This window comes from Opisthorchis viverrini, assembly GCF_000715545.1.
Source record: "Opisthorchis viverrini unplaced genomic scaffold opera_v5_696, whole genome shotgun sequence".
Lineage (NCBI taxonomy): Eukaryota > Metazoa > Platyhelminthes > Trematoda > Opisthorchiida > Opisthorchiidae > Opisthorchis > Opisthorchis viverrini.
Window position 1 is genome coordinate 4,346 of NW_008752347.1, and position 15,413 is coordinate 19,758.

The window sequence follows — 15,413 nt, forward strand, 5'->3', positions numbered from 1 at the left end:
CAAATCAACCATGGACCCGGTTGTATCACGTGGGCATCAGTCACCGGTGGATGGCCACAGCTCAAGGCTGCCGTTCCTTCCACTTGATTCCGATCGTCCCATGGTGCGTGCATGCCTGACAGTTAGCTTCCCTTCAGGCCCTAGAGAATCAGCAGGAAGCATATGAATTCACTATTTTCGAGGAACTACCATAACTCATTGACCATCNGGAAGCATATAATTCACTATTTTCGAGGAACTACCATAACTCATTGACCATCTACAGTAAACCAATACTGTGCTGGTGGTACGACCAAATGATCACTAAATATCGTCGAGACCGCTAGTCGTGTTTGATACCAGGAAATTCATACTGGCAGGCAACGAATATGATGATGCACGCAAATCCCTCAAACGCCAAATAATGAAGAATGTAAAGCAAGACCGGGAGATCTGGTGGACCTTGAAAGCTCGGGAGATGGAAAACGCTTTTACTACGGGAAACAGCCGTACCGTACATCAACTGAAATGGTCAACTGGCCCCAGGAAAGCAACGGTCTGTAAAACGACGAGTGAAAATGATGGCTCATTAGTTCACTCGCAAAAACATCTACTGGAAAGATTGGCCGAACACTTCGAAGAACAGTTCAGCTGGCCTTCTGCAACACCGCTTGTGGATATAGTGTCTACGGGCTAATGGGATATACACCTTTATTGTCCGTCGGAAGAAATAAAGTAAGAAATATCCGTACTGGAACTTGAGAATGCACCAGGACCGGACGGTCTGTATCCATCCTTCTTCAAAGAAGGCGAACAGTACCTGATGACCCGTCCGTCCAAGCTTTTCGGTGCGATATGGAACGAAGAGAAGGTGTCTGCATGATGGGGCATGTCGACAGTTACTCCTATCTTCAAAAATGGTGTGCGGATGCTGTGTGATAACCACGGTTGCATCAGCCTGGTAGCTGTGGCATCGAATGTGCTCTTTGGCTTCTCGTTTCGTTTCCCAGGGCCCCGTATGGTGTGGACAAATAGCTTAGCAACTGAGAAACGGGCACATCCGGAAGTTAGACGAATTTATCATAATAATCTTCTATAGTCTCTTCCAACTGCTCCACTATCGTCGTTCTCTTCGAAGAGGAGACGGAGGAATAGGTCTTTTTGGATGAACTGACTAAAGTCATCCGGTTTTCCATCCATAAAGTGTGAAGTTGTGCTTCTGGGCATTTAGCGAAAGGAACTCGAAGTTGTGGGTTGTTTTACATATATTGGAAATTGTATTCGTTCTAATTGTAGTGTGACAGTTGAGGTCAATGCACGTGTTTCGAAAGCTCGGTTCGCTTTTGCTAATTTGAGACACCTATGACTTCAAAGCGTCATATCCCTAAACCTCAGTTGACGTGGGTATTAGGCTACAGTCCGAGCTGTGTTGTGTGGTTATGAGACTTGGCCTGGCCGAGCATCGGAACTGACGCATCTTCAGGTTTTCGACAACCGTTGTTTCAGTACCATAGCTCGTGTGGGTTGGTGTCGGATGATCCTTAACGAGGCAGTTGGAAAGGGAGTATTCGATTGTGCAGCGGGGACTTACATTTAAGACAAGCTGTGTTGGTTAGGCCACGTATTGCGTATGCCGAAGTGTACTGTTGTGCTTTCCCAATACATAGTGACGGAAGCAGAGAGATGGCCAACCTTGGACTTGGTAGATGAGTGCTTGTCCGACTCGCTTTTCCGGACGTGGACGTCGAAAGGCTACGGGTCCTTTTTGCGAACCGAAGTCAGTAAGTTCATATTGACAGGAAATTGTCGAAAATAAACCGTTTTATCCTTTTCAAACGCTTTAAAACTCGAGGATCAGTGTTCTGTAGTAAAGTATGCGGTGGAGATTGTTGTTTGGCGGAGGATGGTCTGGTTGAAGCTGGGTATTGTGCCTGGATGTTAATCAACGCATGATTTCGTGTTTCAGCTAAATCGCAGTCTAATACCAGTAGTCCTGATTTGGAGCGGAAGCAGTACCTACGGTACGGAGCGCTTCAACCGTAATGTCAGTTTTCAAAAAGAGCGCAAGGGGTCATGCAGAAACTATAATGTTGTCAGCCAGGTAGTCGGGGATCCATTGTTCCCGCTATTATTCAATTTTGCGCAGGTTAATCTATCACTGGAAGGAAACATTGTTATACCTGACTGCTGCCTCCGGTTCAGTGGCTTGGTGGCAGAAAATGATTCAGCGATAAGGAATATAACAGCTTTATTTGCAAACAAGCATGTGCGAAAGGACAATGGCCCCGGGTCATATAGTGACCTTGCTCCGAAGCTCTCTGATCGGTGTTTAGTGGAGTTTGAGAGTCTCAGCAGGTTCCGGGTATTCTGGGATCATCTTCAGGAGTATGACCTTAACAGACATTCGTCAGGATCGGGAAGGAATTCTACCTGATAGAGCAAGCATTGACTGTCTTCACTTTGAGAAAATTTCTCGAACAGCGCTATTCTTTCAAGCTTCCAGCGATGGTCACTTTCTCAATTTGAAGGCTGTGTTGTTGTCGTATATGACGGTCATTAGACCTTGCTCCAAGCTCTCTGATCGGTGTTTAGTGGAGTTTGAGAGTCTCAGCAGGTTCCGGGTATTCTGGGATCATCTTCAGGAGTATGACCTTAACAGACATTCGTCAGGATCGGGAAGGAATTCTACCTGATAGAGCAAGCATTGACTGTCTTCACTTTGAGAAAATTTCTCGAACAGCGCTATTCTTTCAAGCTTCCAGCGATGGTCACTTTCTCAATTTGAAGGCTGTGTTGTTGTCGTATATGACGGTCATTAGCACCACTAGCTTACTCTAGTGGGGCGTACGGATACACAGCAGACCTTCATCTGGTTTTAGGCGAGGCTACCATCCATTACCAGTCCTCCTCAACTCTGTTTTTGACGTGCTGCTTAAGACTTCAGCCTGTCTCTGGAGCCTCGAATTTCGAAATGCTCACAGCCGGTGAGTATGAGGATGATATTATCTCTTTAGATCCTTCAGATATGCAGCTTATTTTAAAGTACCTAGATAACACTGCCGCACCATTTGGTATGTGCTTCACACCTACGACATGTAAGCCGCTGCCAAAATCTCATCTGCAGACCAGCCAATCGACGTGGTAGATTTGTTTATTTACCTGAGTTGTTTTATATGTTCCGGTGAACTGACTGAAGGCAAGATCACTTCTCGAACCGGGAAGGCCAGCGCAGCTTTTGCCTCGACTTGGTGTCAGTTTGTTTGTCGAGAACAGAGTATACTGCTGTGTTGCGGTTCATACTGCATCGCGGATCAGAAACATGGACACTATGCACAGAGGATGTACAGAAACCATCGGTTTCTCCGGATCGTTGGTCGAGTCTGGAGTGGACATCGGATTAGGAATGTTGGGGAACGCCGTATGCATCTGGAAGAAAGAACTATTTCACATGCATGGGCTACTCACGCTTCATCAATTACAATGATTGGGACGTGTACTCTTTGTGCAGATCTGACGTTAAGAAAAACATCATAAACGAGAGATTCAATTGAGTCTCCCGTCAAAACCAAATTGATTTGCAAATGAGTGTATTTCTCGAAAACAAGACTGACGTTTTCATTCCTACGAAAGATATGAATGCTCAGGTCAGTTGGGTGAACTCTGTGACCTGTCTCTTCTCACTTCTCCGAACTATATACTGTCAAATGTCTAATGAATATCGCCGAGACCAGTAATCTCGACTGGTCCTTCGTCTTTAGTTGAGGCTCCAGTAGTGGCAATGCATTCGATGCAAATCGGTTTTGCACTTTGGTGCTTAACAACTTTCCTGACCTCGGATCAGACGTGATTACCCGCCGAACTAACAAGGATCATATTGGTAACGTCGAGTGAACAGAAAAAAACTCAGCAGCCAAGCCTGTGGCCAATTGGTCACTAGGCGTTTTGGTGTTCAGGTCATCCGGCGGAGCTGCTGCTCCATTCCAAGTCCAGTATTAAATACGGTAATGCTAGCATGACCCAAAGACGGTGAAAGGGCCGTCGGGATGGGAAGGGAGAAATAATAAACCTTTCTGTGTAGATCTTGGGTTCGAATTGTTTGCGAATTCAGTCCAAAGGGGGTGATATACTTCATCCAAGGTCAAATAATTGCACGAGTCTGATAGCGAACAAGTACCGTGAGGGAAATTTGAAAAGTATTTAGAAGAGAGAGTAAACAGTGCGTGAAACCTTTCGGAGGTAAACGGGTAGAGTTCACCTGTGAGCTCTGTGGATTTAGCTGGTGAGTTTGAGCATGGTCAAATTGGTAGATGAACGGGGTCTGCATAGCAGCAGGTCTCCACCCTTGGGTGGGAATGCGCAATGCATTTACCAAGTGTTGCGTGCTCCGAGTTTATTCGAGCCAGTTTGCCAGTCCACTTTCGCAGAGCGGTCACTATTGTGGTCAAACCGGTCTCGCATTGTCTCCATGGCTTTGTCTGGTCGGGATTGCAGGCATCCCGTTGGCTTGCTCTAGGTGTTCGGTCTTCGGGTCTGGTCAGCTGACCACATCGGTTGTGTGCAGTATGTCGGAGACTGCGGCTTGTGTGTGCGCGTGGCAGTCTGTTGGTGCGTCCGGGTTCGGGTTCGGGTCTTATCTGTCTGTGTTTACAGGCGTAATGATTTCTCAGATCCAGTCGATCGGCTGCTGCTTGCGTGTCACTGCTTCTATGACCAATGGCCTGTGGTATTGCAATTTGTGCGCACCGAGTTCTCCCTACTAAGGGCTGGAATACGGTGGCCGATATATGTTGCATATGCTTATCTAGTGTCTATCCACCAAAGTGGCCTTCCAATCCCAATACTGGTTGGTTCATGGTTAATCTTGCATGGAGTTTAGACGCTGAATAGTATAGATATCAGTGAACAGTGTCGGTGGTGTGGAGATCTACAGTGCCTCACGCGTCAGATGAATGAGCAAAACGCACGTCGATTGATTACCCTTTGGTGTAAAACGGTCGAAGGAATGGGTTCCGATCATTAGGCCTGTACCAAAGGTACCTGAAATCTCGAGTGCTCCACTCTGCCACAGTCCAGGTTACAGGGGAACAGTGGAACCCCTTTGAATTCGGCTCCACTATAGGGGTACTTGTGCTACCAGTGTAACAGTGGATACTACTGATGAGGCATGCGAGTAGTATGTTTTCTCGTAAATCCGCTTCGCGTCTCTTGAAAAGTGAGATCTCTTACGGAATTTGTAGAGTCGCTTCGTAGCATTTGCTTGCCTTTGAGTAACAGTCAATGAATATCCAGGAAAGTTTAGGAAGACGCGTTCAAGGAGAAGATGGACATTCAGTTTTGTTTTGCTCTTCTGTCCAATAGTCTAAGTGTTCAGTTGGTGTTTCTCTAATGAACAACTCCGCAGCGAAGGCCTTCTTGCTTTCAACAGCTACGATTCTGCTTATTAACGAGGACATGCCTTTTCAAAATCGAAGACTGATCTGAATTATCAGTCAACGACTGACGTAACCGACATCCACACCCCTCTTTATTTGAGCGTTGCTTTCTGGAAACGTGGTGCCCGAATCTATCCCATCAAAATCACAGCTGGGTTCCCGCCTCGTACGGCCCTTCCATCCAGGATGGTTGATCTTCCGTTAACTCAATCAATCATACCATTAAACTATTCGCTTATTTTTCGTCATTGACAAATGTCCCTTTTGTTTTTTCAGCTCTACACTCCTTACTCTTAACTGTGATACGCGGTTGACACATACTGAATGTGCTTGGCACAATGCATCAGATCTCCAATTGCAGATTATCGATCGGCGATCAAGGGCTGGCACCAAACGATTGTCTCCGTCTATTTCACAAACTAACCAACCTATTTCTTTATCAAAGTGGCCAATTTCCCGACTTCACATTAATGCAAAGACCAAAGACAGCCTACGAATATTTGCGGTCATGTCAGGTAGGGGCTGTATCTGGGAATGAAATCCAGTAACGCTTTTCTTTTGACAGGGAACGGATGCGCATAAGGTTGTCAAATTCCTTGATTCTCTACAAGAGCTGGAGCAGCACCTGTCTGAACTGCCGTTTCCGGTACATTATTGTTTAATCTTACTCGGTGGACTACCTTCTCATCCAAAACGCGCATTTTTGGTGGATTTTGTCGGTTCTTCTCCTCAAGACACATTTACTGATGAAGCTGTCATCAGCCCGTCTACTCCCAACCGCAGCGAGCCCATTTTCTCTGACTTTTTTCGATCATTTGTTCAACATCCTTTTTATCAGCTGTTGATGGAAGGAGCACCTCCTACTCGAACTTTTTTCTACTTTTATATGCCCACAAATTACGAGTCTAAGTGGTTTCTACCACGTCCGAATTTCCGTCTATTCAGAAAATGCCCAGTATATGTGTTACAAATTCTGACCGATTCAAAACACTCAATGATTCTCGATGATTTGGAAGCAGACCGCTGTTTGCTTGATATCAACAAAATCCTTTACGGGGAATCGTCGGACCGAATGTGGTACGCTTCCCCGGTGAGTGTGGAAGGATTTCGAGGAGGTGTCGTCTGAAACTGTAATCCTGTCCACACTCTCTTTCAAATATGTGTTCGAGGTTCTACTCGGTTTTTTATTACTTCACCCTACTGTCAATTCCTGACTGTACATAGTTTGACATTCTAAATGAAGAGTGGATGAATGAATGAATGAAGAATAAACAGACTCGTTGCATGCGGTGTTATAAATCCATATGGGATAAGCGGCAATTGGAATACACGCTGATATTCTTATCTTGCTTGGTACCGGTTTAACTTTCGGACGTTCCTCCGTGTTTTTCGACAAGTTCGATTTGTGCAATGACAATACGGCCTATTTTGAACGATTTGAGCATGTCGTAGACTGACAGAGCCGCGACGGATACACTTGTGAGCGCCTCCATTTCCACGCCCGTTGATTGTGCAACCGCTTTTGATGTGGACTCGATCCAAACCGATCCATCTTCGAACCACACATCTGTTGATATGTGTGTAAGTGGGACCTATTTAAAATAAGTGCCAAAAGAGATAAACGATAGTTGCGAAAATTCTTCCTATCGTCTATTCGTCAATGTCTTATCGCAAGCTTTAGTATTAGAATAGACATTCGTTTTGGCATAATACTGACGGGCACGCAAACGCTCAAGATTGCTTACGTTGCGTGGACGTGCAAAAATGTTCCTTGAATTTCTCAAATTTCCATGTTTTCCCCATGTAATTCAGACTTCTAGGCAGTAGAACTTACTTGATGGCAAAGAGGAAGGAGTGATGAGGTTTGTTTCGCAGCTTGCATTGCTCCAATTTTCGCTACTTGAAATACTTCTCCTTTTGGGCTTAGCAATTCGGTGTGCTTCCGAATATCTTCTCTCAAGTCCTGGTATTTTGCGACGGCCTTGAATAAGTCTTCCGAGAGTACCACCTGAGCACGGGCCTTTGCCCAACGTACCGTGCATTTGTTGGGATCTACCACGAGTTCACGCAGGTATTGACTGTGTTTTGCTGTGATGTCCACCATGGTTTTTGCTTTGTTGGATGTGGTAATTTCTGCTACCTTGATTGGGAAGTAAATTGTAAGGGTCTCTTTGCTGTAAAACTGGCGAATAACTTATAGGAATGCTTTTGGTATTTCGTTATATTTCGGCGTATAAAATAATCTCCCTTTACTTCGAGCGGAATAAATGTTAATTTTTACCTATATTAGCGCTGGAGAACCTTTGTTTCATTTTCTAGTTTTTACACTTGGACCAGTTAGAAATATGAGAATATTGTTATTCCTGACATCAAGTTACAGTGCCTAATTCCCCTCTACTTTCTCCCCCGTGTATAGTCAGAGTCAAAGCCCCACATTCAGAAGTCACCGAACATGTACTGCATGAAGTTGTAATCTTCACGGGTAAATGAAGCATTTAACTGCTGGAGGTGGCCTTCCTTCGGAAGTAGGTCGGGGCTGTCTAGTACACCGTGGTAGACAGTCGAGTGACGTCCCCTCAGAGGAGTTTCTTTTGAGGGGATCGCTATGCTCAAGAGCCGCGAGGTGTGTGCTGATAGTGAAAATTTGATCCTGTAAGTGAAGCTAATCTGTGCTGAAAAGCCGGGGAGCACTGTACGGCTGTTTCATTCTTATTGGGAATCATCAGCAGCGCGCATCTCGCGAAACTGGAGAATCTCGAATCCGCAACCTCCTGGCTAGTAGTTTGAACACTTAACCGTTCGACCTTGAACGGCGGGTCAGCAGTGTGATTAGCTCGCACTTAGACTCGCAGTTAGGATATTATGTCGCTCATCCTTCAATCACGGGATCCACATCACGTGGTCACACGTGCTGACTGGCTCCTCGAGCAACGACTCATCGGGTGAAGCCTATTTTTCCACTGAGCTCCTTATGGATTGTTGTTGGTTTGAGGAGATTTAAGAATTTTTGTGGAGATTTCGTCGTGTTTCATGCACAAACCCTTTAACTCTCTTTAATTCGGTAGTGTTTTCGTGCGTTATCGTCTACCTTGTTTTTCCTCAGAAGCTCACCCGAAGTCGTTTCTTTTTATTCTGAACGAAGTAAAATCTATTTCGTATGTCTTCATAATTATTACATCCCCTCTACTGAATGCACAAGTGTCGGAGTATCGAGAATTCGAATCCATACAAGTATTTGAAAAAAGGTAGTAAACTCACATGCTGAATAGCAATAGTTGATTGCATCCACCGAAGCACTGGCGAAAGAAGTCGTAAAATACTCATGATAGCCTCTTCCGAAAAGACCGCGAAATAACGGTTTCAGTTTCTCAGCTCCGATCACCAAAGAGAGCTATGCTTGGAAATTTGGCTGTCGAGTATTTCCCGTTTATCCAAACGGTGTCTTCGGTCTACATTCGATATCAGAAGATCCGGAGTAATTCATAATATCAAACCAAACAGTTATCATTACGCAACGAACATCCGGTACGACTTTGACTAGTCATCTGAAGGACCGTCCAAAACACGATGCTTATGTTTGATATACACTCTACGCATGTTCATTCTGGTAGTGTCTAACATTCGATAACATTTTATTTTTTTTCCTACAATGTTGAGTTTTATTTGTCAACAAATTAACACTAGGAAAACTTTGCGTCAGTTGACACTTTTCAGCCCCCAAAACTGTGTTATAGGATCCGGGGTCTAATTTTTTGCCCCAACATGTGTGTCTAATTATTGAGAAACTTAGAGAAGCCAATTCATCAATTTACGCAGTCACCACCAGTTTTGTGAGCAGACTCAAAAGTGCTCGGACTAATATGTGTACGTATCCATGGGTAAGATTTTGCAACTCATCCTCGCATGTACTTGGATTGGGAAACTAGCAATGCCATGGCCGCTCTTCATCTTTGAAATATTGCGAACTGTTAGGGTTGGCTGCATCGCTGAATATACCGAATATTAGAATCAGTCGTTATAGGAATTATCCACGCATAACACAGTACCTATCCAGCGCTTGGAACTGACAGGTCAACAAGTAGCCACATTATTTCCGATAGTTACAATATGGGAAAGATTATTTGGGGCAAAGGCTATGCTAGTGTCCGGTAACCAATACAATTCAATTGATTTGAGAGCTGTCTTTGACTTTGGGGACCGTCCGGCAATATATCAGTATCTGTGGAGCAAGGGTGTCCTCCATAAATACTTGACTTTCCATAGGGCGCTGTACGTCAACTCCCGCGGACTTGTGAAGCGTAGCCCTCGCCCGAGTTCACTACATCACGTGGTGTCAGACACGGCTGTTTTCTTTCAGCCTTCCTCTTCAACTTCGTCGGTGATGCGATTATGGAAGACTCACTATCAGTCTGTAATGCCTGTGGGGTCGAAGTGCTCCCGGGTCATTCGCTCACATATATCGAGTACGCAGACGACATTGCTACTTCTGGATCTGACGTCGTGGTAATGCAAACTAAATTAAATAATCTAGCTAATTATGCCTCACGATTTGGCATGCGCTTCATGACTGCAAAGTGCTAATACAAGACTAGATGGGATCGAACTCTAATCGTATACTCCCTTACAGTCCAGGGGGAGGTACTGTAAGTTGTGGAGCGTTTTACGTATCTTGGAAGTTGTATTAGTTCTGATTGTAGTGTGACAGATGAGGTGAATGCACGAATCTGCAAGGCCCGGGCCGCGTTTGCTAACTTGAGACACCTATGGCGTCAGAATGGTTTATCTTTGAATCTGAAGGGACGTGTGTATCAAGCCACAGTACGGGCTGTTTTGTTGTATGGATGTGAGACTTGGCCTATTCGAGCAGCGGAACTGAGACGTCTTCAGGTGTTCGACAATCTTTGTCTCAGAACCATAGCTCGTGTGGGTTGGTGTTGGCGAATCTGTAATGAGGCAGTTAGAAAGCGCGTTTTCGGTCGTGTAACGGGTACTTCCATCGAAGAATGTGTCCAGCACCAGAGGCTGCGTTGGTTGGGACATGTGTTACGTATGCCGAACCATCGTTTGCCGAAGAGAGTGCTGTTTTCCATGCCCAATTCAGAGTGGCGTAAACAGAGAGGTGGCCAACCCTTGACTTGGCAGAGTAGTATGAAGGAGATCACGAAACGCTTGGGTGCTGTCGGTGCTACTCGCCTTCCAGGATGGGGACCGCGTGATCCTCACTGTGCCTGGTTGCAGACACTACAAGGTATAGCTGCCAACCGATGTCAATGGCGTTATTGTTGTCAGTTTCTGTCCAGATTGCCTGAGTGAATGTTTGGAGGTGTAGGCACCTCGGAATGATTGTGTTAAGCTAGCACTAAGTCCCTCCCCATCCATGCTGATGACGAAGAGTCTATTGGAGTAATGGACAAATTTCCCCCGCTTGGAAGCTGCATCAGTTCCAGTGGTCTCGCGAAAGATGGTATTTCCATCCAGGTTGGGAAGGAAGAGCAGCTTTGGTATACCTGCATCACCTGTGGCGTAGGTGTGACTCAGCTTATCCATCAAGGGTCTAGTTTACAGTAATGCAATGCGCTCCATGTCAGTATACGGGTTAGAAACCTGGCCGCTGTGCACTAAGGACGTCAAAATTCCTTCACTGTTCGACCATCGATGTCTCTGAAGCATTGTCCGAGTCTGATGGGAACACCTGGTCAGTAATGCCTGAAGTACATCGAATAGTTTTCTGAAGAGATTACTCGCCCTACGATCACACTCCATAGGTTGTGCCGGCTCTGTGTGTCATTCGACTGCATTTCTTGAAAGATTCTTTTCACACATACACGTGAAGGATGAGAGAGAGGTCAAACAGTGACTTGGGGGCGATGTATGAAAGCCATTACCAGTAAGGTCACTTGCGCTGATCGTTGCCATCCCCCTGTGTGAGGACACCGAGACGAGACACATCAATGGTTAGAGACATTGTCAGATATGTCTCAGTCGCGCCTTCAATGGCGCTCGTGTATCCAAGCTATTGCCTTCAATACGTAGCTCCCCATTTGAAAGTCCACCGACAGGCCTGTATTTAGGCAACAACCGCCTACAACGCGGAGGTATGTGCTGGCCTCTCAAAATCATGGGTGAACGAAGTTGTGGCAGCTATAAGCACTCTACGGCAATTAGGCGTTTTTTCACAGCTGAGACGATGATGATGAACTATCCATCGTGAGAATACTTGCCTATGTAGGACCATTACGTCACTTCGTGGCCTAAATGAGCGCTGTTTCGAATGTTTCTTGAAGTTGCTAATAAGTAGACCGAAGATCCGCCACTTTGCACCTTGGAATATTTTCTCTAGGTTAGTGAGTGTGTCAGTTCCAAAATGTGGTATCGGGAGTGTCCCACCAGAACACTTTAGTTATGCAATGGAAACTCACATTTCTGAGGATGTTTAGCCACTGGGTGAGGGTAAAGTTTTTGTTTTTTGCTGACCTAATCGTCTCAGATAAAGCAATCATTTGTAAAGAGATGTATTGAAAAGGTACGAACCACGGATGACGTCAGAAGATCCCATTCAACTCAATTTATCTTAAGCATTTGGGACAGAAATAAGGTATCTCGTAAGTATTGAGGAAAATCAATAGGACTTTCAATATATGATCAGTTGGATCAGTAAATATGGGGAAACTTAGTGATTTTGCCTATTTTCGCCAGGCTAAATAAATACCCACGGAGTTAATGGACAAGACAACTCTCTCGAATACTACTCTACGCTTGTTAGGACTGTTCCACTTGCTGAACCCCCATCGTCATTTCGTCACCTATGAACCAAACTACCTGAAAATCACTAGGCCTGTTTATTACCTGAATCTCCCTTATTGTGGAGTCAGATATGGACTTTCATAATGGTCAATTTGTTGAATCACTGGAAATATTTCCCTCGTCTGTATTCGAAAAATCAACCTTCCTTTCGAAGTATGCTAATTCATCGACCAGTTTCTTTCCGAGTGTTTCACTATTAATCAAACTGAGCTCTTGGGTCAGTGACCAGAAGATCACCCCGACCTGATTTCGAAACATTTCCCCAAAGTTGAGGTAAATCCTAAATAGTATGCTGAAACGTTGGAGCAACCGCTATTGCTCGCTAAATTAGCCCAAAACACTCGCCTAATAAACCCGAACCTGGTATTCGCAGTGCAATTGGTCACCAGTCACCCTAATGTTCAGCACTTTTTTTACATATGAGGGACAACTAAGGTATGTTACCTGAAGCAGTTTCCGTTTCCTGATCAAGAAAATAAGTTCTCTGAATAAAATGTTCGTGACCAGTGGGTGTATGCCAATTATCCCTAAAACTGCTTTTTTTGATCCAGCAGGAACATGAATTCAATTTCGGTAGTAAGCTGTTCAGCTGATATTCTTTTGGGTCAAACTTGTGTACAGTGGAAATTTACAACTCAACTACAGTCCCTCATTGTGCATCTTTGGTTTAGAGCAATATACTGTGATTCATATTGAACCACGTCATGTTTATGAATGAAGTCTTCGACCACAATCATACATCGAGTCACACTGAAAAAATATCTTACTCTGGGTAAAATCCATCCGTGCATTCAAGCTGAACATCTCCCGTAAGAGTGAAGTTGTCATCTCTTGTATTCCATTCACATTACATTTTCGAAGCTTAGGTTTTAAAGAATAAAACCAGTGATTCCACATTTCTATGCAAATGGAAAATACTTGGAAACAGTGGCTTGTGTGTTTTATTGGTGTTGAAGTACATCATGACCCGAACTAGCTCCTGAACCTAAGACCCAGCAACAAACAGCGGTCACAACAGTCTGTTAACACGAAAGACCCCACAGAATAAGCTAATTTCACTGTGCCGATGCGACGAATTCCGACATCTGGAAATTTCGGTTGTGACCTCAGACGAATGACTGACTTTGTAACTAGTCGGAAGCACGTGAACATCTCATGGTAATTACCTGATATCTGTGTATTAACAAGAATCAGCACAGACGGTACTGACTGATTATTGACACTGCGTAGTGTCGAGTTACAAACGACTTTGATTTAAACGCAACTGAATGTCACTACTGAAGTTTGCAGTTGGTCTTGTTAAGCACCACATATTATATTATTTCAGAGTGATTAAAGGTAGTAGAATAAACATTTGTGTACGCATGTAATTACAAAATACGCGCGTGAAACTAGTACGCCTCTCCAATAGGCAGTACCATTTAGAATTGCTCGTTGCATGCTCAATGTTCCATGTCTTTCGTAGCGGCATGATGTTGAAAAAGAAAGGGGCATAACGAATAATGTGAGCTTATCGAAGATATCCTGCCGTTTTTGGAGCGCTTGGTTTTGTCTCTGAGTAGGCAGTTTGCTCTACCACTATAAACGCATCGTTCGAGCAAGGAAGACAAAGAGAAAGGCTATTTTAAGAAAACCACCACTGTAGTTGAAGTTGGCTAACTATACTGGGGAAGGTGTGTTTACTCTCGGTAGAATTGAATAGGAGTTCAGATGAGGATTTGCAACTTGATGGTGACTGCCTAGACTTATCAAGAAAGTCGGAAAGTAACGCGAACGGAAGCTCATTTCAGCCTACGCAAGGGACAAAAGCATGATGGGGTGCAACAACGAAGATGGACTGGAGCAAAGATCCTCAAATTACCACATACGGGCAGGTTCTTTGTACAACATGAAAACGAACGAGTAAATGGTTTTGTACAATTCAGTGCTGGTCGGGAATATTGACAAAAGATTATTTGTGGTAAGGTGTTTAGAAGGTGGAATTATTGCAGATCGATATGAAATGGGCTTCGTTTCCACCCAACTTTAATTATCTTCACCAGGATGTAAAGTTTGATAGGAAAAATCTGTTTCTTATCCTAAGGGTAATATAAACACCACGAAGGGTCTCTGTAAAGCAAGTAAAACCACAAGATAAAAACGCAACAGCTTTGACAAGAGTGCCCTGGACACAAGGGACTTTCTTCGGACTGCTAGGCATCTGAGAAAGATCATATATGACAACTAAAGTTCTGAGCACTAAGCGTCTGCGTCTAACGATTTACAAGAGCGTTTTAAAAATAGGTGAGGATCTGTTCCATAGCCTCGTTTCCAGTATGTCAAAAAATCCAGGTCTGCTCAGAAGGTGCAGAATACTCTGATTTCGGCTTGGTGTTTATTCTACAACAACCCGAATGGGAAATTCGTTCTTTTATTCGCTTGCGTCGCTGAGTGCAAAAAGGCCTATATCTTGCTAGGGCTTTTTCAATGTAATCTGGCTTGTCCACTATCACCGTGATGCGTCCTTTGTCTGCCGGTAGTATTACGATTGTTTCATCTTTTCGTAGACTTGTGAGTGCGTCTCGTCCTTGTTTCGAAATCAGTTGCATGGTTCTATTCCGTGTGATCGCCGGTACGATTGTCTGTCGATTGTCTGTTGTTAAACCTCCTCAGACATTTCGTTTGTTTTCAGGGCATGTTCTAAGCTGGCTAGGTAATCCTTGTAAGATGCGTCTTCGACGGTGAACTTGGGTCCTTTCATTAGCAGTTCCTGTTCAGCTGTGCTGAGTTGACGGCCAGATAAGTTCTTGATCCAAGCGTTGTAATTATTGTGTTTGTTGTTCCTCGTGAACTTGCGCAATTTTGTCTCCATGGCTGTTCTGCGTTTGATCTTGACATTTTCTACTCGGCGTCCGACTGCTGCTTCAAGCTCTGCTAAGTGTTGAGGACTGGTTTTAGTCAAACAATCTGTCTTGCACTCGTTAAGTACTCTTTCGTATTTTACGAGACGGTTGTGGGCATCTGTTATCGTTAACTTAACCATTCGCCTGCCATACTGTCTTTCTAGGTTTAAGTTAATGATAACAGATGCCCACAACCGTCTCGTAAAATACGAAAGAGTACTTAACGAGAGCAAGACAAATTTTTGACTAAAACCAGTCCTCAACACTTGGCAGAACTTGAAGCAGCAATCGGATGCCGAGTAGACAATGTCAAGAT

At 44.4% G+C, this 15,413-nt stretch overlaps 2 protein-coding genes across 2 annotated transcripts; one reads left to right on the forward strand and one right to left on the reverse strand.

Annotated features, from left to right (window-relative positions):
• Positions 1 to 868: 868 nt before the first annotated feature.
• Positions 869 to 7,002, forward strand: T265_11978 (hypothetical protein; the record flags this gene model as incomplete). Its single annotated transcript, XM_009178841.1, has 4 exons — positions 869 to 1,045; positions 1,391 to 1,543; positions 5,688 to 5,926; positions 5,977 to 7,002. 2 exons carry the CDS (start codon positions 5,750 to 5,752, stop codon positions 6,535 to 6,537), a joined length of 738 nt encoding a protein of 245 aa, XP_009177105.1.
• T265_11979 (hypothetical protein) lies at positions 5,685 to 14,803 on the reverse strand (the record flags this gene model as incomplete). Its single annotated transcript, XM_009178842.1, has 3 exons — positions 5,685 to 7,003; positions 7,246 to 7,551; positions 14,708 to 14,803. The coding sequence occupies 3 exons, from the start codon at positions 14,801 to 14,803 to the stop codon at positions 6,773 to 6,775; spliced, it is 633 nt and encodes a 210-aa protein (XP_009177106.1).
• Positions 14,804 to 15,413: the final 610 nt, after the last annotated feature.